This window comes from Coenobita brevimanus, chromosome 54 (genome assembly GCF_032717465.1).
Source record: "Coenobita brevimanus isolate Jiangsu-jjx chromosome 54, ASM3271746v2, whole genome shotgun sequence".
NCBI lineage: Eukaryota > Metazoa > Arthropoda > Malacostraca > Decapoda > Coenobitidae > Coenobita > Coenobita brevimanus.
This window is the reverse complement of record NC_137007.1, coordinates 4,179,536-4,207,420: the sequence shown is the minus strand read 5'-3', so window position 1 is coordinate 4,207,420 and position 27,885 is coordinate 4,179,536. Positions and strand designations below refer to the sequence as shown.

The 27,885-nt window shown below is 41.3% G+C and overlaps 1 protein-coding gene across 1 annotated transcript; it reads left to right on the top strand.

The window, feature by feature from the left end:
• Positions 1-598: 598 nt before the first annotated feature.
• On the top strand, positions 599-24,967 carry LOC145400991 (complement factor H-related protein 4-like). The gene is made up of 17 exons (XM_080273350.1): positions 599-652; positions 2,005-2,051; positions 4,679-4,872; positions 5,180-5,267; positions 6,826-6,944; positions 8,357-8,566; positions 9,203-9,388; positions 11,342-11,463; positions 13,675-13,768; positions 16,273-16,349; positions 18,090-18,210; positions 18,395-18,589; positions 20,602-20,681; positions 22,615-22,735; positions 23,017-23,208; positions 23,722-23,907; positions 24,906-24,967. The coding sequence occupies exons 1-17, from the start codon at positions 599-601 to the stop codon at positions 24,965-24,967; spliced, it is 2,148 nt and encodes a 715-aa protein (XP_080129476.1).
• Positions 24,968-27,885: the final 2,918 nt, after the last annotated feature.

The window sequence follows — 27,885 nt, the reverse complement described above, 5'->3', positions numbered from 1 at the left end:
ATTTTGTGTAGCAACAGAGGAACAGATAAAGGAAGCTGAATAGTGATGCAAGCCCAACCCAAGTTTATTCCCGCCTCATGCAACCAGCCAATCGGTGTCAAGGATTCACATCTGCATTTTGAGTCGGAGGCCAGCTCTAGGTGTATCGAGTACAGAACTTATGCAGCATTATAGCAAAGAGACATCACAGCATATGGTAATCTTGCCTGTTAATCCTAGTCGAGGGTGGTATAGCATTTCTTGGTTGATGCACATGACAAATGAGCTGTTAAGGTACGGTAATATATTGGAATGGTAATGTCCGAAACTATAAGATTGTGCCTACTTAGATTCTGAATTTAAAAGGCACTGGAGCTTTTTGTGAGCGTTGGTGTGCATCAGAGGTCAGTTTTAAGACCCTAATTGTTTATCATGGTACTTGAAACTTTCTCACGTGACTTCAGAACTGGACTCCGATGTGAGTGTTGTACGTTGATGACTCGGTGTTGATCACAGAGAATGAGAGAGTAGCGGAGGAACGATTTAGAAAGTGAAGAGATGGAATGGGTTACAAGGGTTTGAGAGTAAACGCAGACAAAACAAGTCATGATGTCTAGGAATGGTGGCGGTACTGTCAATGCAGGAGTGTGACCATGAGCAGTTTGCTACAAGGGTGAGGGAAATAACTGTCATTTTATGCCGTGTCTGTGATAATGGATGCAAAACAGGTGTAGCCATATTAGAGGTAAGCTGAAAAATAATGTTGACTTTGAGTGTGCGGTATATAAAGGAGAGAATACAGAAGGAGACAGGCGGGAAAGGATTAATCTTGCTGAAGAGTCTCTTGAGTGTGGAGAAGCTTTGTTCTTTGGAGGACATGATGTGTGTTGAAAGTGGGACGGAAATTAGCTCGGTTGCAGGGGAAAAGAGTGGTTTGGAGGAAGTTTAGTGAGTCGTTTACACTGAGAGGGCTCCCCCTTCGTGCTAGGGGGCCCTTGTATGCAGCATGTGTTAGAAGTGTAATGCTGTAATGTAATAAGACTTGGGCAAAGGAGAGGAGGATATTTGTGGACTCAAATGTAGAGATGATAATTGTGAGCTGGATGTGCTGGGAGTCCTTGTATGACAGACTTGGGGCAGGTTAGGACTGCTAATGAAGTGCTTAGGTGAAGGATGGGAGTTGAATGTATGTGTTGTGATGAGAAGAGGTAGACTGAAATGGCATGGGCATGTGGAGAGGGAGGATGACAAATGGGTCCGGTGAGAGGTGCGAACGTTGAGGGTAGAAATGCGAGTGGCAGATGGAGAAAGAATTGGGATGAGGTTATCGAGTTTGGCTTCAGGAATGGAGGACTGAATAGAGAAGCTGCTAGAGATCGAGCAGCGTGGAGAGCTGCCATTATGTTGGAGCTTTTATAAACGAAACGACGAACGAAATGAAATGTTAATAACTATAAAATTATTTGGTCTGACGCTACAGCCACTGACATAACAAAACATGATAGAACTAGGTACTGATCAGTTTTGTCTGAGACGCCAAACGCATTCATATTTTGAAACCACATTTATTATTAGCTTTGAATCATGCAGGTGTTATTGCATATCTATCAATCTATCTATACACACACATATCTATCTATGTCTATCTATCTATCTATCTGTCTATCTATACCGAAATCAATATATGAAGAATGACAGATTCCATATATTATCAGGTCAATTAAAGACCTCTACGAGAGAGGTCTCGTAGCCACTTCGCCACTGTGGGTATATTGCATACTGTCATTCCTTGTACATTTGTCATCCATCATGACTGCATTAACTTAAACTCACAGTTGTATTTATTGAAATGGGTCGGGTTGTGAGGACCCGATAATTAAGCGTCACAATGAGTGGTGCTCTCACACCATGCAGACCCACAGTGGCGAGGTGGCTACCAGGCCTTGCATTTAGACATGCTTATTAGACCTAACGGTGTATTGCAAGCAATGCGATACACATTACTAATTCTTCGCCTATCCACAGTCTGCACCAGGTGCGGAGAAAACTTATAAAATTGGCATCAATAACGCGTAAGTATTTTTGTGTTTTACTGAACTCATACAGCCTCACCTCTCTCTCTCTCTCTCTCTCTCTCTCTCTCTCTCTTTCTCGCTCTCTCTCTACCGTAAATACATATATAACACACACACACACACACACACACACACACACACACACACACACACACACACACATATATATATATATATATATATATATATATATATATATATATATATATATATATATATATATATATATATGTGTGTGTGTGTGTGTGTGTGTGTGTGTGTGTGTGTGTGTGTGTGTGTGTGTGTGTGTGACCACAATCACAGTACATCACAGTTATTACAAGACCTATCACTTCACACCACAGTTACAACAGACTAAAGTCGTAGTTTTTCAGTCATATCACACTGCAGTCAGTCACAGTCACGCCACACCATTCAGTCGCAGTCACACCACACCAGTCAGTCATATCACACTACAGACAGTCACATTACACCGGTTACAGTCGCTCCACACCACATCGCTGTCTGTCACCCCACACCACATTCACTCACTCCACATTCCTATCACACCATACCACAGTCACAGCCACAACACACCACACTCAGCCACAATCATTCCGCACCACAGTCACACCATACCACAGTTAGTCACACAATACCACAGCCAGTCACTGCCACACCAGACCGCAGTCTGAGTCACTCTACAGTCAGAGTCACACCACATCAGATCAAAGTCACTTAAGTTTCTTCTCAGCGACAATTTGTCTTTGATGATACTGGGGCATTGTTTAGAGAGGTGGCTTCAGTGCAGTTCTTCCCTTATTTGTAGACTATATATTCTCTCAGATGGAATTGATGATAAATGACTTTAAAAACTGGTAATGCAGTAATATTCATATCTGTTTTAGCGTCTGTTTGACGAATACGTGACGTGGAATAATTATTAATTATAAAACTTTGATTGACTAGCAGGGCTCCCCGCGTTTCTTGGATAAAAGGAAAAAAAATATGACTGCAAACCGGCATTGCCTTGGACCACGGGAGGCCACCCCCCACCCATCCCCTGTGGAAGATGACCCCAGAGGTACCGTTTTACCCATTAAACCACACAATTTTCCCTCTTGGGCCCATTTCCCAAACGATCTATTTCCCGTGGACCTACTCCTGGCACGGGCCTATTCACCTCATGGAACGGATCCTCATAGACCTACTTTCCCACTGCCCACTCACTCACTCACCTTGCCCACTCCGTCTACAAATCCCCATGTTGCCCCACCACATCCCCCCACCTAACCAACCCTACCTAACCACCCCACCCATCCTGGCCACCCACCTTGTGCCCTGCCCACCCCATTCATCTCAGTCGGATAAAAATTAAGCTGACCATGATTGTGTTCTTGACCTTTTATCTTTCCCTGTGACCTTGACCTTTGACTGACTTCTCAAAATGGAATCTCTTTATCCTTGCCATGCCTCGATATTTTGTCTAAACTGGATAAAAATGGTTTAAGTTGACCTTGCTGCATGACCTTGACCTTTGACCTGTTCTCAATATCCAACTCTTCTGCTGTGCTCAACACTTCCGTCGTTTGATCGAAATTAGATAAAACCGCTTTAGTTGTTTTGTTCATACACAGACACACGGGTCAAATTTTAACTTTGCCATGTGACCTTGACCTTCGAGTGATTGTTCTCAGTACTGACTCCCTTCTTTCTTGCCCTACTTTGAACGTTTCCATTAAGTTTGGTCTAAATCAATTAAGCTGAATAAGTTGTCTTTGCTTGGCCAGACTTTGACCTAACCCTGTGATCTTGACTTTTGACCTACTATTCTCGAAAAGAATACATCATCGTTTTGACGGCCCCTTAACCCTTCAGCCAAATTTGGTTGAAACTGGATAAAAACTGTTCATCTTATTTTGTTCACACACACACACACACACACACACACACACACACACACACACACACACACACACACACACACACACACACACACACACACACACACACACACACATGCGTTAAGACATAGCATTGTCTCGCTTTACGGCCTCGGGTGCAGTGAACATGTTATTCCAGCAGACGACAATAACCACCAGGATAAATTTTTCAAGCCATTTAATATTCTAGAGAGGTTGTCGGTTGACATGGAGGATTTCAGACAGGATGAAGACGATATTGCTTTATTTATGGCTGACAAGAACCAATATTACGAACCTTGCAGTCCTGATGCCCTAAGAAAGGAATGTAGCAGAGCAGTTACATTACCACAACCTTTCTCCCTTTCAGCCTGGAGACGTAATGTTATTTCATTCATGCTTGTACCAGACGATTGCATTAAGTTTGTAAGAACACCCAGGCAGTGAGGGGTTAATTAAGGCTATATTCAGCTATTATAGCTCCAAAAGTACTTCCAAAGATGAACTGAGCTGTTACCACACACACACACACACACACACACACACACACACACACACACACACACACACACACACACACACACACACACACACAGATAAAAATAAAAAAAAACAGAAAAAAATTGCGTATGCATCATAATTTCATGGATATATTACTGCTGCTGATTATGTTCATACTCGCATGATTATTTCCTTAGAGTTTTCTGAATTTCCTTACCACAGATGGGGGAACTGGACAGGAGGAGGGATGTTTGCACCCGATGACTACACAATCCAGCTTATGGGCGCCAATGACCTTGATGATAATTACTATCGCCTTTTGCATAAGGATGCCGCCGGCAATATCACCTTCAAATCTGCGTCATTTGATATCTCTACAATGCATTATGTTATCGGCCAAGTGCCTTCTTTTTCAGGTAAGTCTCTGCTTTGTCTGATGGTGGATCGATTTGGTTAAGAGGCTGTGGAACTATTGTATCTACTGATTTCATGAATTTGGTGTTTTTGGATTCTGAGTTAAATCAGTGTAACCCCTGCTTATATTACTCAGAATGAAGCAACAAAAGTAATCAGTGGAAGGCTTTAAATATTCATGAACAATGAACAATATAAAACTGTGGGTACAGCTAATTCTTCACCTTGTTTCTGCCTCCAATATAATGCATTTGTTAAGGTTTCATGTCTTGAAAATTATACCATAATTTTTCTTGTTTTTTACCAAAGGATGCTGGCAAGTTCCACCTACACCAACTGCCAACATGTCACAGAACTGGGACAATGACACGAGCTCGGCTGCCACCGCCTTGTATACGTAAGTCTTGATATAGTGTTTATCAATAAGGATGCATGGCTCTCATCATTCCAGGTTTAGCGTTCCGTCATGGTGGGACTGGAAAGGCATAGGTTCACTATATGCTGCGATGTGAGCATTTTAGAACCTAGAGAAGATGGTTAGGTTCAGAGGGATTCCACTGTTGTGAAACTGGCATAGACATAATGTTACTTTATGTGAGAGAATATGAAAATTAATGTACCTGGCTGTTTGGCCATGTGGAGAGGTTGGAGAATGATAGACTGCCTAGAAGAATATATGTGAATTATGTGGAGGGGAAGAGGAGAAGGAGGATGTCAAGAATGAGCTGGAGGGATGAAGTGGAAGATTATGGGAGGGGTGAGAGTTGGAAGGAGCGCAGCCAAATGGCAGAGGACAGCGTGATAGAGGCCATTTGTTTGTAGCCACCCCTTACGAGATTAAGGCGTCTGTCAAAAGATAGACTGATAGACTATAGTGGCCATTGCGGAGTCGCCGGTTGGCTGTGATGGTGACCAAGATGACATTACCGTTCCGGCTGTCTCCAGCACTCAGTGGCGGTCACACTGCCAATGAAATAACAGCCCCAGGGATCCGTTTTCTTCCTTCAGCCTATACCACTGATGCTTCGAACAGCCACAGTCCTAATACAAGTGTGGGAAATGCTGGCAGTGCCCTCTTACATCAGTAAGGTGATTTAATTCCTCCACAATCAACCCTCCTACCTTATTTTGTAGAACTCACTTTCCCCCAGAGAATTATTTTTGATGTGAGGGCACCATGTACTTCTGTCTTGTCTCATCGGCGGGCTTCTGGCTCTTTTCCACTCTCTGCCTATTGACTTCCCTTACACCCAATTCTTCTACAGCATCGAAAATCACACCAACTTGTCCAGCCACAGTAGCAACTAATCCCCCAGTCCTACCAGCAGCCACTCCACTGTAACTGACGGGTGTTTTATAAATGGCATCTGTACAGTCATGGGTGGAAGTTCGCCGGCAATCTTCTTCTAGCACTCTGCCCTGCTTTCCATATTTTTCATTCCCCCACAAGCGCCACGGCGTTTCCTCCCTTCACATATTCTTTTATTGTGTGCTTTATACTGCTATCGTATACGAATACTTCATATAATTAATCCCTTCTACTGTCACCGGCGTCAGGAAAGTGTCGGCGAACTTTTGCTCATGGCTGTATGTGGGGGAATATAGTCGAAATTGAAAATCTCTAAGTGTATCTCTCTTGGCCTGGGCTATTAGGAATCTTTTCAATAGGCATAATAGTAGTAAAATGACAAAGCTTGTTAACTAATTTACATGCAAGAACTATTACCTTCTAGCAAGGTGATAAAACCTATTAATCTGGTTATATGTAAGAACTAGACGACCTTCTAGTAAAATGATAAACCCTATTAGCTGATTTTTATTTAAGAACTTGGCAACCTTCCAGTATAAGGATAAACCCTAATAATTTATATTTAAGAACTAGACAACCTTCTAGTAATATGATAAACCTTATTATTTAATTTATTTGTAAGACCTAGATACCTACCTCTCGCCAGATGCTACCCTGGGTTCTTCGTGGAGGGGAACACGTCGGTCGTGAACCAGACCCAAACGTGTTATGGTGTTCTCGGCGGGTGGTGGCCAGGGGAGCTCAAGGACTGTCTACCGGCGGAAGGTGGGACGTCTTTGCTAATTCATCCACCATTCTGATTCATTAGCATTATTACCAACGTCTTTATTAACTCATCCACTTAACCCTTACTCTTATACATCATCTTCAACCTACCACATCGCTTCCTCGTCATTCATTTACTTCATACCCTCTGTTAACCCCATTTTTACCCTCAATCAGTGCTGCACCTTCATATATCTTCCCAGATACTTCATCATCATCATCATCATCATCATAACTTCAGTTCAGGGTATTTTCAAATGAAGTGGACTGCATTTAAAGATGAGAAATGAGAAAACACAAAATAGGAGGAACCACAGAGGAATAAGCAATGATTTGAATGCTAGTGGTGCTCATGCCAACTACAGCCCCTTGAGAGCTGTAAACATTGTCTTCTGTAACTAATGTACACTTAATTAGTAATTCATTCGCTTCGTTCTTTATTTATCAAAACCCAGTATGTTATTTTTATTTTCCCATAATGCCGGTATTCACATCAATCTCACAAATTCAAGTCACACTTCACACTTCACTGCCTCTCTTATTTTTGCTTTACACAACACAGTCACAAATTTTCTCACTAAATATATTCATTCCTTCTGTCTCTTTTAATTCAGCATTTCCTATCTCGAAATTCCACACATGCCATACGATCATTCAAAGTTTAACTGAACTCCTGACACGCCAAGTACCTCTTTCCAAAGCTGTATACCATTTTCGTAGTTGTGCTGGGGTCATTGAGATTCCCGGTCCCCACAACTTACCCTGATTTCCTGTTTTCCATCCTTTTTATTGGCTACATTCCAGCCCAGCACTCCTCCTATCTTCAGTATCTTTATCATACAGTCTCTCCAGTCCTAACTCAGCACTACTCCTCTCTTCTATATCTTTATTATACATCCCTTCCAGTCCTAACTCATCTCCACTCTTATCTTCCCTTTCAGTTCTAACTCAGCACCACCCCTATCTTCCCTTTCAGTCCTAACCCAGCACGACTCCTGTCCTCCCTTCCATTATTAACTCCTCACCACTTCTGTCATCCTTTTCATTTGTAATTCAGCATCATACCCCCTTCCCTTGATTCCTAATTCAGCGCCATTCCTATCCTCATCATCTTTATTATACAACCTTCCCGTCCTATCTACACACTTAACACATAACCCTCATCCCAGTCTTCATTCCCTACACCCATATCTCACCAAATATCTCTCTAACAAGTGTATTATAAGTGGCGTTTGCATATTTCCCAACACTTTTTCATCAGCAATCTATTTGCACAGAGCACCTCAATATTCTCTTGTATTTTATTGACGAAACTCATGTCGATGTTGAAGCACCGTATAAGAGAATGGTGAGGGATAATAAATCGACAAGAAAGAGGAAGTGCGAACCTTACATTGCGACTTATAACACAGTGTGCGAAGGTGACATCCCGGCCCCAGCATCCCCGCAAGTGACCAACGCTACCAGTGACCCCAACATCCGCTTCCTCAACGCCACTATGAACTACACTTGTCCTGTTGGCATGGGCACGGAGTTAGGCACAAGTGTCCAGAATATCACCTGCATAGAAGACTCAAATGGTGTCTACAGATTCGAACCAACAGCCGCTTATAATTGCTCAGGTAAGAGACGGATGAAGCACTGATTTACCGTTAGCCGCATACGTGCTGAGCTGAATAATTGCCTGTCTAAGAGAAGAGTTCAGCTTTGTTTTATCGTTACCTTTATAATTGCTAATCTAAGCGAAGGATTCAGCTTTGTTTTATCGTTAGCTGAATAATTGCCAATCTAAGGGAAGGGTTCAGTTCCCTTTCATCGCTAGCTGAGTAACTGTTGATCTATGAGACTGGTTCAGATTTGTTCAGTTGGTAGCTGTAGTTATTACTGTATTGCCGTTTTTGCCATAGCTATTAGTGTTGCTTCTTTCATCTGGTGAACCACAGGATGATTTTGAAGGCTTGAATGATGAGTGGGTATTACCGCCAGCGTGACGCCTTAAGCGATCACAAATTGCTATGACATTACCAATAATGTTTGCCAGCACCACGGCGGTTGCATTGTTCTCTGTGCATTCATTCCATTCTCTTATCCAATCTTCTTTGTACTGCAGGTAAGCTGTTGTTGTGTCGTTGGCAGTGTGTGTGTGTGTGTGTGTGTGTGTGTGTGTGTGTGTGTGTGTGTGTGTGTACATTCACCCCATTCTCCCATCCTCCATTCTTCCTTGTACTGTATGTAAGCTGCTGATATGTCTTTACCAGTATGTATGGATGTGCCAGAAGTTGTGAACGCCACCACCGACCACAGCACCACCGACTCCTACCACGTGGGTGACAACGTTACCGCCACGTGTCTCACAAACCAAGTATACGCCATCAACCAGAGCGAGATGCCCGTGACCTGCACAGAGACAGGATGGACGATGGTGTATAATGCTTGCTATGAAGGTTAGTTTAATGTACAGCCCTGAGCAACAGTTCGCAGACAGTCCTCTACCGGCATTATGTATAATGCCTTCGATATTTTTCATTCCTTCTAATATGACAGGGAGTATCTTTTTTTCTCACACTCTTTTGTCGCGTTCTTCATATTGCTGTTACGTCAGAACAGTTCTTGCAATATTTTCCATTGTCCCAGCTGATAGCCAAATGTTAACAAACTTTTTCTTTTGATTCTACACTCATGGACAGTAATCTATCTATCTATATACCTAGGCTGCTTCCCCCAAGGAAAGGGAGGTAGCCGAGACAGGACGACTCACTCTCCATTTACTCATCCATTCAAACACATTTATTCGCATCTTAGCCCCAAAGGGGAGAACGGACAGATCCTCACTGCATCACAACGCACAAGGGTCAACTGCGCAATGCAATCAGTGACATCCACAGCAGGGCCCGACAGCAGAACTGGTTTACCCCTGCCACATCATAACAGACCCATCCCCTTACCCGCACCTGACCTGACTAGCTGATCAGACCAAAAGCGGGAGAATATCCCCTCAGGGCTGCGTCATCACTTATTCATTCACAATTTCTCTCCATTTATTTCTGTCACGCACAGCCACTCTTCCTTGCTCAACAGACATCCTCTCGCATCCAGCGCTCTCTTCACACTGTCCATCCATCCTATTCGTGGTCTTCCTCTCAGTCTTACACCTCTCACATCAGATCTAGTTATCTTTTTCACCAATCGCTCATTATCCATTCTCTCCATATGCCCAAACCATTGCAACACCCTCTGCTCAACTCTACCAGCCATCTCCCGAACAACTCCAGTTCTCCTTCGCACTTCATCATTTCGCACTCGATCCATACGCGTCACTCCACACATACTCCTCAGACATCTCATCTCCATTACATTCAAACTTTTCCTCTCTGCTACACCCATATTCCATGTTTCAGCCCCATATAATGCAGTCGGTACCACAACACCCTCATACAGCCTTCTCTTTACATCCATTCTAAGCGAACGACATTTAAACACTTTTTTCATTCCTCCCAGCACCTTTCCTACTTCATTTATTCTAAACTTCACTTCTGCATCTATTCTTCCATCCACAGCAACATGTGACCCTAGATATTTAAAGCAATCTACCTCCTCAAGCAACTCACCATTCAAAACTATATTCATCCCCCTACCATCTATCAACCTCGTACACTTCATCACTTTACTCTTATTCTCATTTACTTTCAATTTCCTCCTTTCACACACCCTTCCAAACTCCTCTACCAACTGTCTCAATCTCTCCTCTGAATCAGTCACCAGTGCAGTATCATCTGCAAACAGCAGCTGCTTCAGATATGGCCCCATTTTTTTGGTGAACAATTCTGAAACTCCTTTATAATACTGCGGAGATTTGTTGCGTCCGGAAAGTTGCTATAGTGGGTTAACGAAAACCAATGCTCACTTGAAGTATACCGTAATCAAGGGACTGACTCGATATTCCCTTGTGTTTGTGTCGTGGTATATGAATACTTGAATATCTCTTAATGTTTCAGTATGCAAACTACCTTAATGGTTAATTTCACATTTCAATTGTTAAGTTTTTTATTCCATAATTTTATGTTAATATTCATCATAAATACCCTGACCCATTTTCTCATATTGGCATCAAGACGGAAAGTCCAAAAGCAGAGTCCTTTACCTCTTGCAGGACATAAATCAGAGGAGAAAGAAAGACTCGAGTATAATTTCCCTCTCTCCTCTGCTGTAGCATTAGAGGATGAGATTGCTTATATTGAAGTGGTGAATGGAGGAGCTGCCACATCCATAAACCATTTCAGATATGAAGAGCGAAGGGGGTGGGGAGGGGGGAGGGTTTACTTTTATTTAACCTGCCCTAAGGAGAGTGATTGTTCCTAACCTAACTCAAGCTAACCTAAGCTAACCTCCGTCACCAGCCTGTCCCATACCACCTCCCATCGCTGGTAACGACACACTGCGTGATAACTTCACCACCAACGCCATTGACACTCAACTTCGGTACACCTGCCCCCCGGGACTCTACCTACCACCTCTGCAGGTGAGCTTACAAAACATACACTCATTCATATTTAGCTTGCAGTAAAAAGCTATTGCATATGCCTACAAGTATGACTAACTTGTAGCTGTATCTCAAAAAATTATCTTAAAAAAAAAAAAAAGCAACACCTGCGCCTTTTCAAACTTTTTAAAGGTTTGAAATTTGACTTAGCTCTGTTCCTTTGACTGATTAATTTAAATATCAAATTACATTGCTCTTGCCTGGTCCTCAGCCCTTCCACCAAATATGGTACAAATTGGATTAAAACTAAATTGACCTTGCTCTGTAACCTTGACATTTGGCAGATTGTTCTCAGAATCAAATCTTGTCATCCTTGCTTTACCCTGAAACCTTCCACAAAGCCTGACCTAAGATGTATGAAAAGAAAAATTGTGTTAGTTGCTCTTACCATGTGACCTTGATTTTTGAATTATTGTTCTCACAACGTCAATCCCTCGGCTGACCCTCAACTTTTCCACCGAGTTTGTTAAAATCAGAACAAAACAGTTTGAGATATATTGCTTACACACAAACACACACAACTTTAACCTTAACTTGTGACCTTCACCCTCGACTGAGTGTTCTTAATATAGAATATCTTAGCCCTTACCTCCTCACAAGTCTTGCATGTGTGATCTACATTGAATTTAGTACAAGGGAAGATATATATATATATATATATATATATATATATATATATATATATATATATATATATATATATATATATATATATATATATATATCATCATCCAGTCCTACAGTGCCCCATGAGGAGAGTAGGAGCCCTGGGCTAGGCAAGTTGGTCCTGACATTTAAGATGAGAATGACCAGCCTCACTCATCCCTGAGTGGCATTACGTGAGCAATAAACCCCAACCATCCCTTGGATATAAACCTTCACCGGCTCAATCCAACTGGAGCGCCGTAATTAGTCACTAAACCACCAGGTGCCAAAATTTAGTTATATGGTTACCACCCAGTGTAGTAAATAGTTTCCTGGTGTACAGGAAACCACTTGGCTTGTCACTCAGTGTAGAGTCACCCACAGGCAGAAGGAAGAGGAAGGAATGAAGGAAAGAAAGATAGAAGAGGGAGTGTAAAGTCACCTGTAGGCAGAAGGACGAGGAAAGAATGAAGGAAAGAAAGAGAAGGATGGAAGAAAAGAAGGATGGAGAGGAAAGGGCAGACACCTGAGAGCAGTACTTGGCAGTACTGTATCGAGTGAGTGGATGGTGAGCGCCCCCACCTACCACGAATAGAGTGGATGGTGAGCGCCATATATATATATATATATATATATATATATATATATATATATATATATATATATATGACCTATAGGTAAGTATATAATGTTTAGTGAATAATACTAATTATGGTCCTTTCACCGCAAGGAGTCCGTTCAGGGTGAGGCAGAATTTGGAATTCCCCCGAGTGCGACGTTGCCAATTTGACCACCAATTATCGGATTATCACTGCCTACCCCCATCACACCTGTTCCTCTCTCTCTCTCTCTCTCTCTCTCTCTCTCTATCTATCTATATATCTATATCTATATCTATATCTATATATATATATATATAAATATATAAAAATATATATATATATATATATATATATATATATATATATTGTATATATATTATTCATTTCCAATTTTTTTTCCACACCACTTATGAGGTAAAAGTCTAGGCGCGTTTTATTTATAAGAGGTTTCCCCTGTCGGCCTAATCCTCTCTCTGATCTTTAATCATAATTTTCTTCGTCATCAGAACTTTCTGTTATATTGACGAGAGAGAGAGAGAGAGAGAGAGAGAGAGAGAGAGAGAGAGAGAGAGAGAGAGAGGGAGAGAGAAACAGGTGGGATGGGGGTAGGTGATAATCCGATAATTGGTGGTCAAATTGGCAATTCTACGGCGTGGCAACATGGGAAAAAAGCACTGCCACGTGTCATAGAATTCATTCAAATCGTTGTTATAATTCTAAAAAGTGATACTCAGTGTACTATATAGCTTCCTTTACTATATACAGAATATAAAAAACAATTTCAAATAGCACATAGATAGGAAATAAGAGAGAGAGAGGCATGTACTACGGTTGATTTGGCAGCATCGCTAGAGGTGATTCACCAGGTGGGCCCCACCCTGAACGGACTTCTTGCGGTGAAAGGACCATAGTCCAGTCGTTGGGTATTGAATCGTTTTTCCAGGACGGGGGTGAGTGGACCACGTATCATGTGGTGGACTGCAACACCAGTCACCTGTGGGACCCTCCCCACCCCGACCCCATCACATGCCTCAAGGGTACGTCTTCACTCACCGCCACCTCTCATGTTACTATACTAGATTAGTTTTCACCTGAGGGAACCGAGTCACTCTCAAAACTTGAAGACTACGTCGTGGGTGCATGAAATTCAGTTTGTCCTAGTTATGAGGCAGGAATGAGTCCCCTTTGCTACTAGAAAAATCTGTTCCCTAACGTGAATACATTTGGTCACCAACCTAGTGAAAAGGGTTCCTAGGTGAAAAAAGTTAGGAATCTTGGTTGGTTATCGTAAACACACTGCACCACGTGTCACATTACTTCTTGACCATTTCATTGTCCATGTTATATTATGTGAAAATCGAAAACATTCATTTTATTGCATTATTTCTTTCTGTATCAGACAGCAAGTAGGTCTCTTCTCAACGTAAGGTAGCTCAGTTGTTTTAATGGCTAAGGAACCTGCCAGTGAGAAATTTATTGCTTTGGTGAACTATCTTTGAGAGATAGAACTGAAGCACGTAATCACAAGATAAAAATAATCTTGGCAAATTTTGTCAACAAATCATGAGTAATGAGTGGTTGCCCCGTTATCGCCAGCACCAAAACTCGAGATGAAGTTTAGTCTTGGTCAAGATTAATTAGGATTGCTCAAGGGTGCTCGCGAGATATTTAGATTAATTTTAAGTAATCTTGACTTCTCCACCTTGTAAGTACACGCAATGAATCGGTTGCGTAGGTGCAGTGTAGCCTCCCGTGGTGAAGTATGCAGTTTGATGGACACCGATGTAATGCAAGTGATGTGGATGGTTGGGTTAACAAAGCATGAAATGATAAGTACAGTATGTGATCACACGATTAGCTGATTTTCTGTTATGGCGACGCTCTCGTGATCTCAGCATTGTCAGAAAGGATTTAGACTTACATCGCAGTAACACGTCTTGGATAACTGAAGACGCCTTTCCATCAGTTGCCTCATGATTCGTCTTCTGAGAGACGATCCAGACAGCACTAGACCTCGAGATAATTCCTCTTCTGCTCAGTGAAGTTTTTTCTTCCATGACACATCGTCATTGTTCAGTCGCTCCTCTGCTTAACCCTTCAATCCTCCTTATCTTCCTCCACCTCGCTGACACAGACTATAGTGGCAGGGTGGCATCAGGTTTTGCTGCGAAAGGGTACAAGTAACGTGACAGCATTGGGTCTTACTTTATAGGGGCATTAGTAGTTAACCAGTGACCCTAGTGATGAAACAGGGAGATGATTCAGCACCTTCATCATTCTGAGAAGAGGACATGGACAGTGTAGTGAACGAGAAGTTGGCAAGCATACTGACACAAATGCAAGGCTAGTAATATCTGCAGTAGTTACAAGCACTGAACTCAACATTGATGAAAGGAACTTTGCTGAGGAATAGCTGAGAGACTCGGAAGGTTGGCGGATGCGTCTAACTTACCAAGATTCTTCATATCTCGACCAATCCACACAGCAGGAATACAGGCAGTAATAAAAATATCATTGACAAAGATTAACACTTAAATCTAAGAAAAACATTCTTGTCACTTGGGGATTGTATGTAAGTTGAAAATTTATGATGTCTCGAAAATGGGTAATATTCACATATTAAATACTGAGCCAGGAGAACCATGCCAGAAAAAAAAAGGTTGGCTTAGAAGCTGCGTCCTACCAGCCTGTGTATGCTTAAACTTCAAATCATCTCCTATAAATCAATTCCTTAGATTTTTCGAGCGTTCGCGAAACTGTTGAATTCTTCATTGAGTAATTACAAGAAATTGTCATCCATGGTCATTACCCTAAAATTGACAGTCATCTGTGGTGGTATCAGCATGACACTCTGTCATCTGCTGCGTGTCATCAGTGTGCTGCAAATTTTTTTTGGTGTTCATAATCACACAGCACAACAGCTTTTTATCCTTAATTTTGCTCTAGCATATACCGGTTTAAACCATGTTATAAAATTAATTAATTATGCCTATGTGCCAACTCACATTAGATTCTGCAGTACAAACTATAAAATCATAATGTAAAGTAGGGCAAAATCACAGCGAGACTTGTTAGCTAAGAAATATATTTGAGTATCTGTTGATTTTTGCAAAGAAAACTGCTAATGCTCCATTTGCCAGAGGTCTGTAAGATGTTATGCCGTCTGGTGCATTGTACATTATATTGAAATGAAGGCACGCCCTTGGACGTGGTCGTAAAGCACCCAGTGGAGAAAAGGAAGTACTGTAGAAGAAGGTAATCGCTGTATTCAGTGGACAGCACGACAGGCGGTGGGTCCGGGGGTCTCAAGTTCGAAACCGTCAGGAGAGTGAAAACTTTCCTCTTAAAATTCAGACTTACTTGAGTACATATTTTTGCTGGGCTGGTGATCGTTTACATCAGAGCTAGAAAAAAAAAATTGCTTCTCTATTCTGCTCTGTTCGTCTTGATTCCTGGATACGTTACCAGTACGTTACTTCATAGGTTATACTAACATACTTCACACTTGAGTCTCATTATTTTTCTTTTTTCTGTCTTTCAGTGTGCTTCAGTGACCCCTCATCACCACCTCAGAATGGCAACACAAGCTGGGATGGAGACAGACGCTTCGAGACCAAGGTTAGTATCTTTTAAAAGTTCTCTCCTTTCAGTTTAACTGCGTCACAAGGCGCCAAGTATACTAAAGATTGTGGTCGCTTTTCTCTTCGTTAATATTAATCTGTTTGGAGATAATAAAAGCACCACTCTGCTCATGCTACCGAAACTACAACGCTCTGCTTCACTCTGGTTCCAGTAAGGTGGGAAGGCTTGAGCTATTCTTCCTCCTGATTTTCCACGTCTCGTCTCCTATCCCCCACTCTTCCTAAAGCCGTGAGAGAAGTAGCTATACTTCTTTTACATTTACCTGGCCAAGATTTTTGTCCTTTTGTAGCTTATTTCACGCAGCACAGTGGCAGTAACAGACAGTGCTATGGCTCTACATCCTTTCCACATCCCTTCTTTGTAACTAGCACCATATACTACCGTTCATCAACTGTTACAGCTCAACATTCATGATGGAGAGATGGCAATTTTAGGCCAAGTTAGAATAAAAAGAGTGTAGTAGCGTTATCAGCATACTGAGTAACAAAGAAATAAGAAATTAATGGAAAATGAATGAAGTACGAATATTTATAAAACCTGTTGATAATTTTGAAATTTATGCCATTTTTAAAGTAATTTGTGACTATAAAAATACATGTTGTAATAAGAGAAATGACGACTGATATGAGAGTCATTGGATGTGTTAGGAAAATTATCAAAGAAAAAGAGTAGAATGGTGTTTGCTGAAGACTTCCACTGAACAGGGGTTAACTGGGAAAGAATGAATGCAGGGAGCTTTCGAGGATTGTGGGGAAATAAGTTATTGAATTTAGTAGAAAATATGTTAATTCAGCAAGTTCAGGTAAATACAAGAATTAGAGGAGATGATGAACCCTAGATGTTGGACCTGTTATTCACATAAGATCCCATAATGTACACAGCATACAGTACCAGTGTCCTTTGGGAAACTGTGGCTACTTGGGCAGTGAAATGGAGGCGCTGGTGGGAGAAATGGGGGATAGAGAAGAACTATATCAGTGGGATAAGTTACATTTTGGAAACGTAGAGTCTGACTCCCAATGAGACTATTTTAAGAATGTAGACCGGAGTGGAATGAAAATAACAGATAATGTCCACGGGAAATATGAAATTTCAATGAAAATATACGAAGAGCATTAGTAGAAACGTCCCAGAATTTACTCAAAGGATAGCAGAAAAATGAATAATTTAGTAACAAATGCAGGAAAGCACTAGGGGGAAAAAAAGGTGTGGAACAAGATATTGAGAAGATAAAGCGAGAAAACATGGAATGAATACATGGAGGCAAAAAATGACTATGTAAGGATGCAAAGAGATGAAATAAGAGAAGGACAGTGAGCAAAAGTAAAAGAGAACCTAACCGAGGTGAAGCCGTCCACCCCGTAGGCCGGTGCATGGGATTCGGTGCTGCTCAAAGTACTTGGCTTGAAGAACATAATTCCTTTCTCAGCAGGATAATCGAATCTCCACAATCCCTGCATGGGAGGAGTTAATTACACTCTGGGGTGGAAGTCTGAGCAATTATCTCGTTTATCTGTCCATGAATTGTAGTTTAAGCTGACATTCTTTAAATGTCTGCATCTTTTTAAGTCGCTATTTAATAGATGTCCCCACTATTCATGGCTGTGCTTAAGTTCCACAAGTCTCTCCATTCTTGAACATTATGCCAGCATTCATTAAATTCCTTCCTTCCTTACAGTTGTGCGGGCAATCAATATTCCTTACCCTGTTTTCAAGGTTGAGCTGACGTGCCCGGCCAATCACACCTTCACCAACGGCAGCACCAGCCTGACCCTCATGTGTGAGGACAGCGGCAACTGGACCAGCGTAGACTCCGACCTACTTCACTGCCGCATACGTAAGTCTCACTAAACACTTCAGCCATAGTGATTACTTTATTTTCATCTATAAAGCTGGGAATTACCAGTGCTCAATAAAATATGTTCTTTTATATGTCACACATTAATAATCTTACTCCTTCCATCTCCCACCTGGAATCCATACCTGTTGCCTTTATGGCTCACTCATGACCTTTTCCACAGCGTGTGCCACTGAGCTAAGAGCCACGCCTGACAATGCCACCATGGAGGGACCAGCGGCTCCTCACTGGCTCGAGGACTCTGTAAGCTTCATATGTGGCCCTGGCCATGAGAGCATGGACGGAGACACCAGGCTGGACCTCCTGTGTGGTCAGGATGGTTGGAATGATCCGGGCACACCCTTTGCCTGCTATAATGGTTGGTACAGTACGTGGCAGCTTGATACTTTGGCTTGGTGATAATGTATTATTAATTGTTATTTTGTTCTAAGATGGTTAGTAAAATCAGTATTTAAAGAAGGGAAAGAACTTGTATACTGCATTCATGGATATGGAGAAAGCATATGTCAGAGTGGATACCTAAGGATGTGCAAGGTAATAAGAATATTTGTAGATGGGACGTTCTTGAATGCTGTGAAGTGCATGTTTGAGGATAGTGAATAGCGAATAATGAATTAAGTTAGTTCGTTGTTCTGAGTGTTGGATGGAAGCAAGGGTGCATCATGTCTCCATGACTGTTGAATTTGTATATAGATGGAGTTATAACAGAGACACTAGGTAGGAAAGTGGATACTGGAGTGTAATGATAAGGGGTAGGGTATGGGAACTTCCTGTATTTTTGCTTCCTGATGATACTGTATTGTCAAGTGAGGTTGAATGTGAGTTGCAAGGATTAATGAATGGTTGGGTACGTATGTAGGAAATGGAATCTAAAAGTGAATGCGGATTGGAGTAAAGTTAAGGTCTTTGAGAAAAATGAAGTCACAGCATACACAGTTGAAGAAATGCGGGATGTGAGTGAAGTTGGGTACTTAGGCTTTGTGATGAGTAAGGACAGAAGTTTAGAACAGGAAGTGCTTGAAAGGATACTGCAGGGAAGAAAGGTTGCTTGTTCTCTGGAAGTAGTGATATGCTATAGAGAAGTGTGCATTGTAAAAAAGTCGCTGCATGACAGTATTGTGATCCCCATTCTAACGTAGCGAAATGAAACTTGGACCCTGTTGGAAGGACACAAGTCAAGAGTGAGTGGAACTGAGTCATTTGAGAGGAACATGTGGAGTTACATGGAGAGAGACCGACAAATGAGGAAGTAAAGGACTAGTATGGTGTTGAAATACTTTGAGAAGGTTTGGCTATGTTAAGAGCATGTAGAGTGCGAGATTGACTAGGAGAGTGTACGTGAGTGAGGTGGAGGGGGAGAGGAGGGGGAGATTAAGGATGGGACAGAGGGATTGAGTGGAGAGAGATATGAGGAGGAGGATGTGGATTGGAAAAAGGGCAGTCAAATTGCAGGGGACAGAGCGACATGAGGCGACTTGTTGTGCCCACCCCTCAGGGGATTAAGGTGTCTGACAATAGAGACGTATATATATTTAGTTCCTTTTAATTTCACTAATATACTGTATGTTGATAATGTTGTCAGATGACAGTTCCTCATAAACTGTTCAGGTGAGAAAAGCTTGCATAGTATGGAGTATGAACATTATATGTGTGTTATTAATTCCCTTTCCAATTATACCTGATGCGTCATTAGCGTCAACAACGAGGGAGATATTTCGAGTTCATATATTATATTCGAGACAAAAGTTGCTACCCGCTTCGTATTCAAACAAGTTAAAGGAAAAATAAGTGGCACAAAATGAAACAATTGGCAACTTTTACGCTCACATAGAACACCGAAGAAGATGAAGCTGAAGGCTCAGCTGTCATTACCAGATTTTCATTTTTCTTGAAAACTTGTTCGTATTAAAAAGAGAGAGAGAGAGAAAAAAGAAACACCTTGAGCAAGTACAAGAAACTCTTCTTATTGTCATACACATGAATTGTAATGGACATGAGAAAAGATTTAACTTAAAAGTCTGAAAATAGATATGTGTAATGATTTTTTCTTTATATATACAGTCACAATCTTGGATTTTAAAAACTGGTTTTAGTTTACAACGCAGAGCAAATATTAAGAGTCTGTGATGTATAGTGAAAACAGTTGACACACAGACTTGGAAGGGAAACTTGGCTAAGAACGAAGATTTTGGCCAGGCAGTATAATTATTCTCCCCCACCCCCAAATTAAAGGGGTGAATGCAAAACAGTTAATCAACATGCGTGTGTGTGTGTGTGTGTGTGTGTGTGTGAGAGAGAGAGAGAGAGAGAGAGAGAGAGAGAGAGAGAGAGAGAGGACTTATATATACTTTTTCCTGACTCCGTGTACAGCTTGCCAGGCTGACCCGTATCCTGTGACATCCCCTGTGATCTCATCGTGGAATAACAAGACCAAAATTGTGGGCACGAAGGTAGGTAATCACTGGCCTTCAGTTTGTGAGATGTTGGGCTCTTATTTCTATTTATCAGTTAATTCTTATGCGGAAAGAAGAGACCAAAGACAGTCGCTGACCCATTTAAAGAGAGACAAAGAAAGAAAAGAAGAAAAAATTAAGATCCATTCGTTTCAAGATGACTGAACATGTGACTTGGAGTCCATATTCCCATCGATTAAGGAAGATCCCTAGCGCCTCTTCCTTATCGATTTATTTTTGGATAAGGTTGGTTAATATCAATTTGTGTTATTTTTGCTGAACATGGTGGTACATAAATGACTGAAATAACATAGAAGAGGATAGTTAGGCTAAATTGGTGCACTGTCCTGATAGGGTCCCCCCCCCCCCATCGTTGTACTCGAAAAACTGTATTTCCTTTCTAACACCCTTTCTAGGCAAACTCTGTAACTTATGTCTGTCAAATTGAACAGTCCCTTCTAGATGGAAGTTTGCTCTCATTCAACATGTCCCGAAAAAGCTTGATCGTTCACAACTTTCTATAAGCTGTCCGACTGTTTTGATATCTTAATCCATAGTTTTTTCTTTTTGTCTCTCGTCGACAAGATTCTGAAATACCTATATTCTCATAATTTCTTCCGGACCGTCAGTATGGGTTTCGTGAGGGACGCCCCATCAGTGATCGCACATTCCTTTCAGCTACTTGCTCATCATCTTTTCGGGACTATGGTAAAACCTTTGCTATTGCACTTGACATCTCAAAGAATTTCAACAGGGTCTGATACAAAGCTGTAATTTTGTCATTATTTGGTTTCTATAATTCTTTCTGTGTCTTCATCTCTGGTTTCATTTCTGATCATCCTGTAGCTTCTGTTAATGTGGACGGTCCTGTTCTTCTACAGCTATCAATAGTGTGTTCTCTGAGTTCTGTCCTTTCATCAGTTCTCTTCCTTGTATTCATCAGTGATTTGAGTTGCACATCTAGTTGTATCCACTAACACATTGATGACTCTTTCCCCGACTTCTCTTCCCACTTCTTTGCAGCGTCCATAAGAACAGTTACTTCACCAAACGCGAGATGAGGGTATGGCACACCTGGTTTCAGATTTGTCGATAACTTCTGAATGGGAAAAATCACCTGTATTTCTAATGCATTAGAACTCATCTCGTTCATCTTTCAGCCTGGCAAATTCTTTGGCAACCATATCCCATAATATTCAATTGAATATAATTCAGTCCTGCATCAGTTTTCAATTTCTTTTAGGCATCTTTCTCTTGAGACCTACCGTGGATAAATCATACTGCCTCCCCAGTAAAATCAGCTTCTCAGAGACTTAGTGTGCAAACCAGCCTCTGTACTCTCTTTAATTACATACCGCAGTTCTTCAGTTTATACAATGGCCATATTCATCCCTGTGTAGAATATTGCTACCTTGTGCGGGGGGCTCTCCACATACAGCTATTCTAAATATGGTGAAAGCAAAGAGTTTTTGTCTCAACTCGATCCCATCGTCTTCCTCCCTTCAGCCTCTATCCCTTGGTCACAATATTGCATCTCTGTTGCTCTACTATCATGTTTCAAAGGCCACTGCTCCTCCAGTCTGTTTGGTTGTATTTTTCCCCAAGTAAGGCTGATGCACAGCTAAAGAATGCTGTACCATCTCTTTTCTGTCCAGCTCTATATTGCAAGAGTTAGCCTTTTCTCTCAGTCCTTCGTGTATTCAACTGTTCACGTCTGGAAACGCCTTCCTCAGCCTGTATTTACTTTTGCGCATGTCCTCCATTTTTTTTTTTTTTACGCTATTGTGCCAAGGTATCTTACAGCGAACGAATATTGATTCTGGCTCTCCATTATTTATTTCCCACGAGAAAAGCAACTTTTTAGGATTCTAGTATTTGGCTTTTTTCATATTAAAATAAAGTAACACAGCCTGATCACTTGTGCCCCCAGGTGACGTACTCTTGCCCGGATGGTCTGGTGTTCAGTGACCTCACCTCCTCCATAGATGTGACGTGTGAGGACAACTCCACCTGGACTGTTATTGACACCACCATCCTCGTCTGCAGGAAAGGTACAGAATTACTCCACTTTATGTGTTTGGCCTTTCTTGACTATCATTTTTTTTTTATACCTATCAGCTCTCTCTCTCTCTCTCTCTCTCTCTCTCTCTCTCCCTCTGCAGCGAAATTGCTGCATTTCATGCCCTTTCCTACCTTACATCGACAGTAAATCTGAACAAGCCAGCAGAATCCATTGTAGCCAAAGTTCCATTCACCCCACTCTTAACAAAGTGCAGTACAACACCCACTGTGTCCCATATCAACTTATCATCTTGCGCTCCACCCCAAACAGCATGTGATGCATCGCCCCCTGCACCCCCCGCCAACACCACAGCCAGCTCACCCCCACCATACTGGGAGGGGGACCAGCTGACGTACTCTTGTCCTGCCGGCTACGCCTCTCCTACTGGGGGAGCCTCCGTCACCCTCACCTGCACCAACAACACCTGGACCACAATCCCTGAGGGTTTCGAGTGTATCGATGGTCAGTGGTTTAGTTTGTGTGTGTGTGTGTGTGTGTGAGAGAGAGAGAGAGAGAGAGAGAGAGAGAGAGAGAGAGGGAGAGAGAATTTTCTCCCTCTTAACACCTGACCCAAGTCGCCGAAGTGCCATTTTCTTTGACCAAATATTGTACAAACGCATTTTGGTCCATTTCAGTGTAAAACAGGCAGGGACATGTATCTTTCTCATGACAAATTGATGAAATAATTATTAAAACTTTTTATCATACCTTCTTGACCATTTAGCAAGATTAAGCATTGGTCATCGCTTGCCACTGACCCATATCATGCCTACTTTGTTCACCCTATTATACTACGGTTTATATACTCCCTACAGTGCTATATGAAGGTCATACAATGTATACTGTTACTTTCCTTATTTTATCATCTCATAAGACTAATTTTCTCAGTACTTCCTTACAGTGAGAGTACGGTTAGCTAGCAGATCCCCAGAAGTGAGGCATTAATTTACTGACGCTCAGTTTGCCTAATTTTAGGATGTTTTGAACGAGCCCCTCTTCCTCCTGAGGACGCACTAAGTGATGATCGTGGACTGCAGACAAGGGGGACGGTGGTGACGTACACATGTGGGGAGCAAGGGTTCGACAATGGAGCTCTAACTCTCACCTCCACCTGCATGAGTGATGGTAAATGGCATCCCTCCGTCCTTTTTGGCTGTGACGGTAAGTATTTCTTGTTGCTTATGTACATTTTCACTTTTATATATATACATACATACATATTACGAAATGCTGGTGCTCAAAAGCAGGAGGATTAAGCGACGTCATTCATTCACACTGCCTTTCATCTTTTTTAGACAATTATCTTCACAATCAGGCTATGATGGTCACTCGGTGGCTTGTCAGAACTGATTCTCTTCTTGCCTGTTATAGATCGCTGACAGCTAGTTGTCCCTCCATAAGAAACTTCATTCCTGTTTGTTCTGTTCCATCCATGCTTCTCACCCTCCTTGGTCTCTTCACTCTCACTCGTGATGTGTATATTTTCTTTTTCAGTCTGTTTTTCACCCATTCACTCCTCGTGGATATGCCACTTTAGCATACACTCGTCATCCCTTTCCATAATGCTGCATCTTCTTCCACACCTGTCTCATATCACATCATTCTTTACTCTCTCCAGCCACATCACCGTACAAATAGCCCTTATGATCTGCCCTTTTCCAGATCTTAGCATTTATGGCCCATTCACCTTCAGTGCACATTCAGGCCTGCTGTGTCTTTATATGTACTCATCTTCGCCTCGACAATAATCTTTCCTGTCACATGTTCATGAACGCCTCTTAGTGTTTTACACTTTTTCTCACGCATACTTCACGACCTTCAGTTCTGTCTGCTGCTGTGTCCACCCCTAAATACCTTGAAATAATTAAGTTCTTCCAAATCTCTCCTATTTTGCCATACTCTATCATTGTACTCTGTCACTAAAACTTATCTTTCATTTGCTCCTCTTTTAATGACTAGATAATCTACCCCACTTTTTCTAAGTTCTATAATCTCCTGTATCTTACCATTCTTATACAATCACGTCTTTCAAACACTGCCGACACAATGCCTTTTTCACTTAAAGCATGGAATGTGTCAGTGGGAAAGGAAGAAGGAGAAATGTCTGAGGTAAAGATGAGGTTTCGCCAGTTTTGTGTAATGTCTTCATGGTTATTCAGTCTGCTCATGCATGGGCTTTGGAGAGGTGACTGCAGAGCTACTGGGTGGAGGGCAAGATTAACCAACAAAGCCCTGGGATGCCTCTTTCAATTCGTTCTGGCTATCTCCTGACGATTTTATTCAGTTTGGGACAGACTTTCCTTACACTGAGTGAGATCGTCTGGTGGCAGGAAGATTAAAATATAGAGGACGTCACCCGGATGCAGATTTCCGTTCGTGTACCATTTTTTTCACTTTGTTTTTCTTATCCAGGAAAGTCTAGGTAAGTTTAGATTTGTGTTTGTACCAGGCTAGGTTAGTTTGTTAATCATTTAGGTTAATCTCATAGGTTAGGTTGGGTTAAATTAGGCAAAGGTAAATACAAAGATAAAGAAAATATGGAACGATGATCATCCTGGGAAAATCAAAATTAGCACGTAGTGCAAAAAATGGTACACGGAACGAAAGTCTGCCGCCCGGATTCAAAGGCATAAGGGATGCTGGGAGGCGAGGAGAACAAATGACGCAGCAAGAGATTGTGTAAGCAGGTGGTCTGATGAAAAGGTATGAAGCGAGTGTGCTGAAGTAATGTGACCCCACGGAGAAAATGGGTGATGAGATTTTTATGAAGGTGATGTATGGATCAGACGTGGGAGTGAGAAGAAAGGGGGGAGGGTTATGAATGGGTTGGAGGGATGGTGTGAGAAATATTTTGAGCATCTGGGAGAGTGAGAGACACGTTAGGCAATGAAATGGTTTACAAGGGCAGAGCTGCTGTCTCTGATGGATAACAGGAAAGAAGTGAAGTTATTTGGGTAAACTGCAGTCATCAGTTGGGCCGGGTGGAAGATGTCTGTTCTGTATACCATTTTTGTACTAGGTGCTAAGTTTTATTTTTTCAGGATAATCATTCCACTGTTTTCTTCTTTCTTTTCTTTTTTCTCTCTAATCTAACTTAATCTAGCCATACCTGTATAACTGACTAACAAACTAACCTACCCTGATACAAAGAAAACAAATCTAACCTTGGATTTTTTTTTAATACGAAAGGGTGCAAAAATGGTAAATAGAACTGGAGCCAGCGGCCGGGTCTGATTATTTCAAACTTACATTAGTGGAGACCATCATACAGGCTACAACATGACTGGTGAAAGACTGAATATGAATGAAGGAGGTTGATTTTTCCTGATTTCAAGCGCCACTCCAATGACCAGCATTACAGCATGCTTTTATAAAATGAGATACATATGTAAATGACTTGAAAGCTGAATAAATAACCAGTTACTCTTATCCTACCCATTCCTGTATGATCAATAATATTGGTATTTTCTCATTGCCATAAATATGAATACTAATTTCACTTTACTTTAGTTTTCAGCTTTTCCTGCCGTGTTTTTTGTGAAATGGATAATTATTAAGTAACTTGATACATGTGCAGTGCTGTTGGGTCACTTTTTGATGAATATGTGTGAATGTGTCTATAAGCGAATGGTTGGTGACTGGTTATGTATAAATACATACAACTTAGTTCATTTATTAATGTATTGTGGTAGTTCACTTATGACAAATGTATTTAATAAAAAAAAAAAAAAGATGGTTGGCGACCACAGTCATTGGCGTGCCTGGGGCCAATGACCTGTATTGTGAATTGATGCCATTATGCCTTTCACAACACAGTTCCATGTGGATGGAGGTCGTTTTTTTTTTTTTTTAATACAAAGTTTATTAACTGCAGTATTAAACTGATATACTGTGATAAGTCTTTTATTAACATTATTTACATGGCAGTGTGTCTACTATTAATACTGTTTAATATGGTTTACTGTTACAGTTACAGTAAAACCTTACTAGAACAGACTAATCTGGGCAAGCCTCGACCAATAAAGCCGAAAATCATTGTATACGATGGCCTCCCCTGAGGTGGGATTTCAAGGACATGTTTGAAAATATATGAGTACAACAGCCTATTCTTGTTCTAAGAATGAAAACTGTACCCATTTTACACCACCTTGGCCCATAATTTTGCCCTTTTGCAGTTTATTTTACATTCTTGTCATTGCACTTCATCAAACACATTTATTGCGACCCAATTAATGGACATTATTCGTTATAGCTGACGGAAGTCCAGTGGCTTGGTAGTGTCTGCTAATCTGATATCCGGTCTATCGATGTATGTTAATTAGAGTTTTTTACACTAATTCACTAATGCATCACACCAATAATACCACCACTCATTTAATGGCTCCACTTGTTTCTCTTTCACCATCAGCATCTATCTCACACACCCCACAGTTCATTAATATCATTACGAGAAGGCAAGAGAGGTTTACCATCAGTGTCCGGACAGAAAATTATGATGAGCGGCTCTCCCCGGTCCGAACCAACCATCACGCTTTTCAGAGGCTACCTAATAAAGCTAGAGCAGTGATTTTTTTTTCTCTAGATGCTAGGCCAACCAACTCACTTTTATACTTTATGATACTTAAAACCATTATCGCACCATAACACTGTGCAAAAGGGAAAACAATTACAAAAACTCACTCATCTGGTATGCGCAAAAACGCGCATCATCCTGGTTGTCTTGACCAATTCACACTGTCATTTTCCAGAAACTGAAAAGAAATATGGTTAGAAATTTTTATTTTCGAGATATGTTAGTTCTGAGGAACCACATCTTGCAGAGGAAAAGTAAAACCAATGTAACCACAAAGAGCATCTTCACACTGTCCAGACATTTCAACTTATTCACCTCGTTTATCTTCAGTGGATTAAAAACTATGGAAATAACCTATAAGATTATAAAGTCCTTTAAAAGATAGAGGATTAGCTCATCATAAAACTGGGAAGGCAAAGTTCAGGGGCATGAGAAGTATTTTAAAAAGTAGTATTTAATCAAATGGAGACTATTTACACAATGCACGAGTATTTGGACACACAGCAGACTGAAATTTACCATAGCAGGGCCAGGACCCAGAGCTAATATTATAAGAATCGGATGTT

Excerpts from the sequence above, each read along its gene's own strand:
- LOC145400991 (XM_080273350.1), top strand. The coding sequence starts at position 599 with ATGGTGGCGGTACTGTCAATGCAGGAGTGTGACCATGAGCAGTTTGCT. Across the intron at positions 2,052-4,678 it reads AAAATTGGCATCAATAACGC|ATGGGGGAACTGGACAGGAG; the intron begins GTAAGTATTTTT and ends TCCTTACCACAG. Across the intron at positions 9,389-11,341 it reads GTATAATGCTTGCTATGAAG|CCTGTCCCATACCACCTCCC; the intron begins GTTAGTTTAATG and ends CTCCGTCACCAG.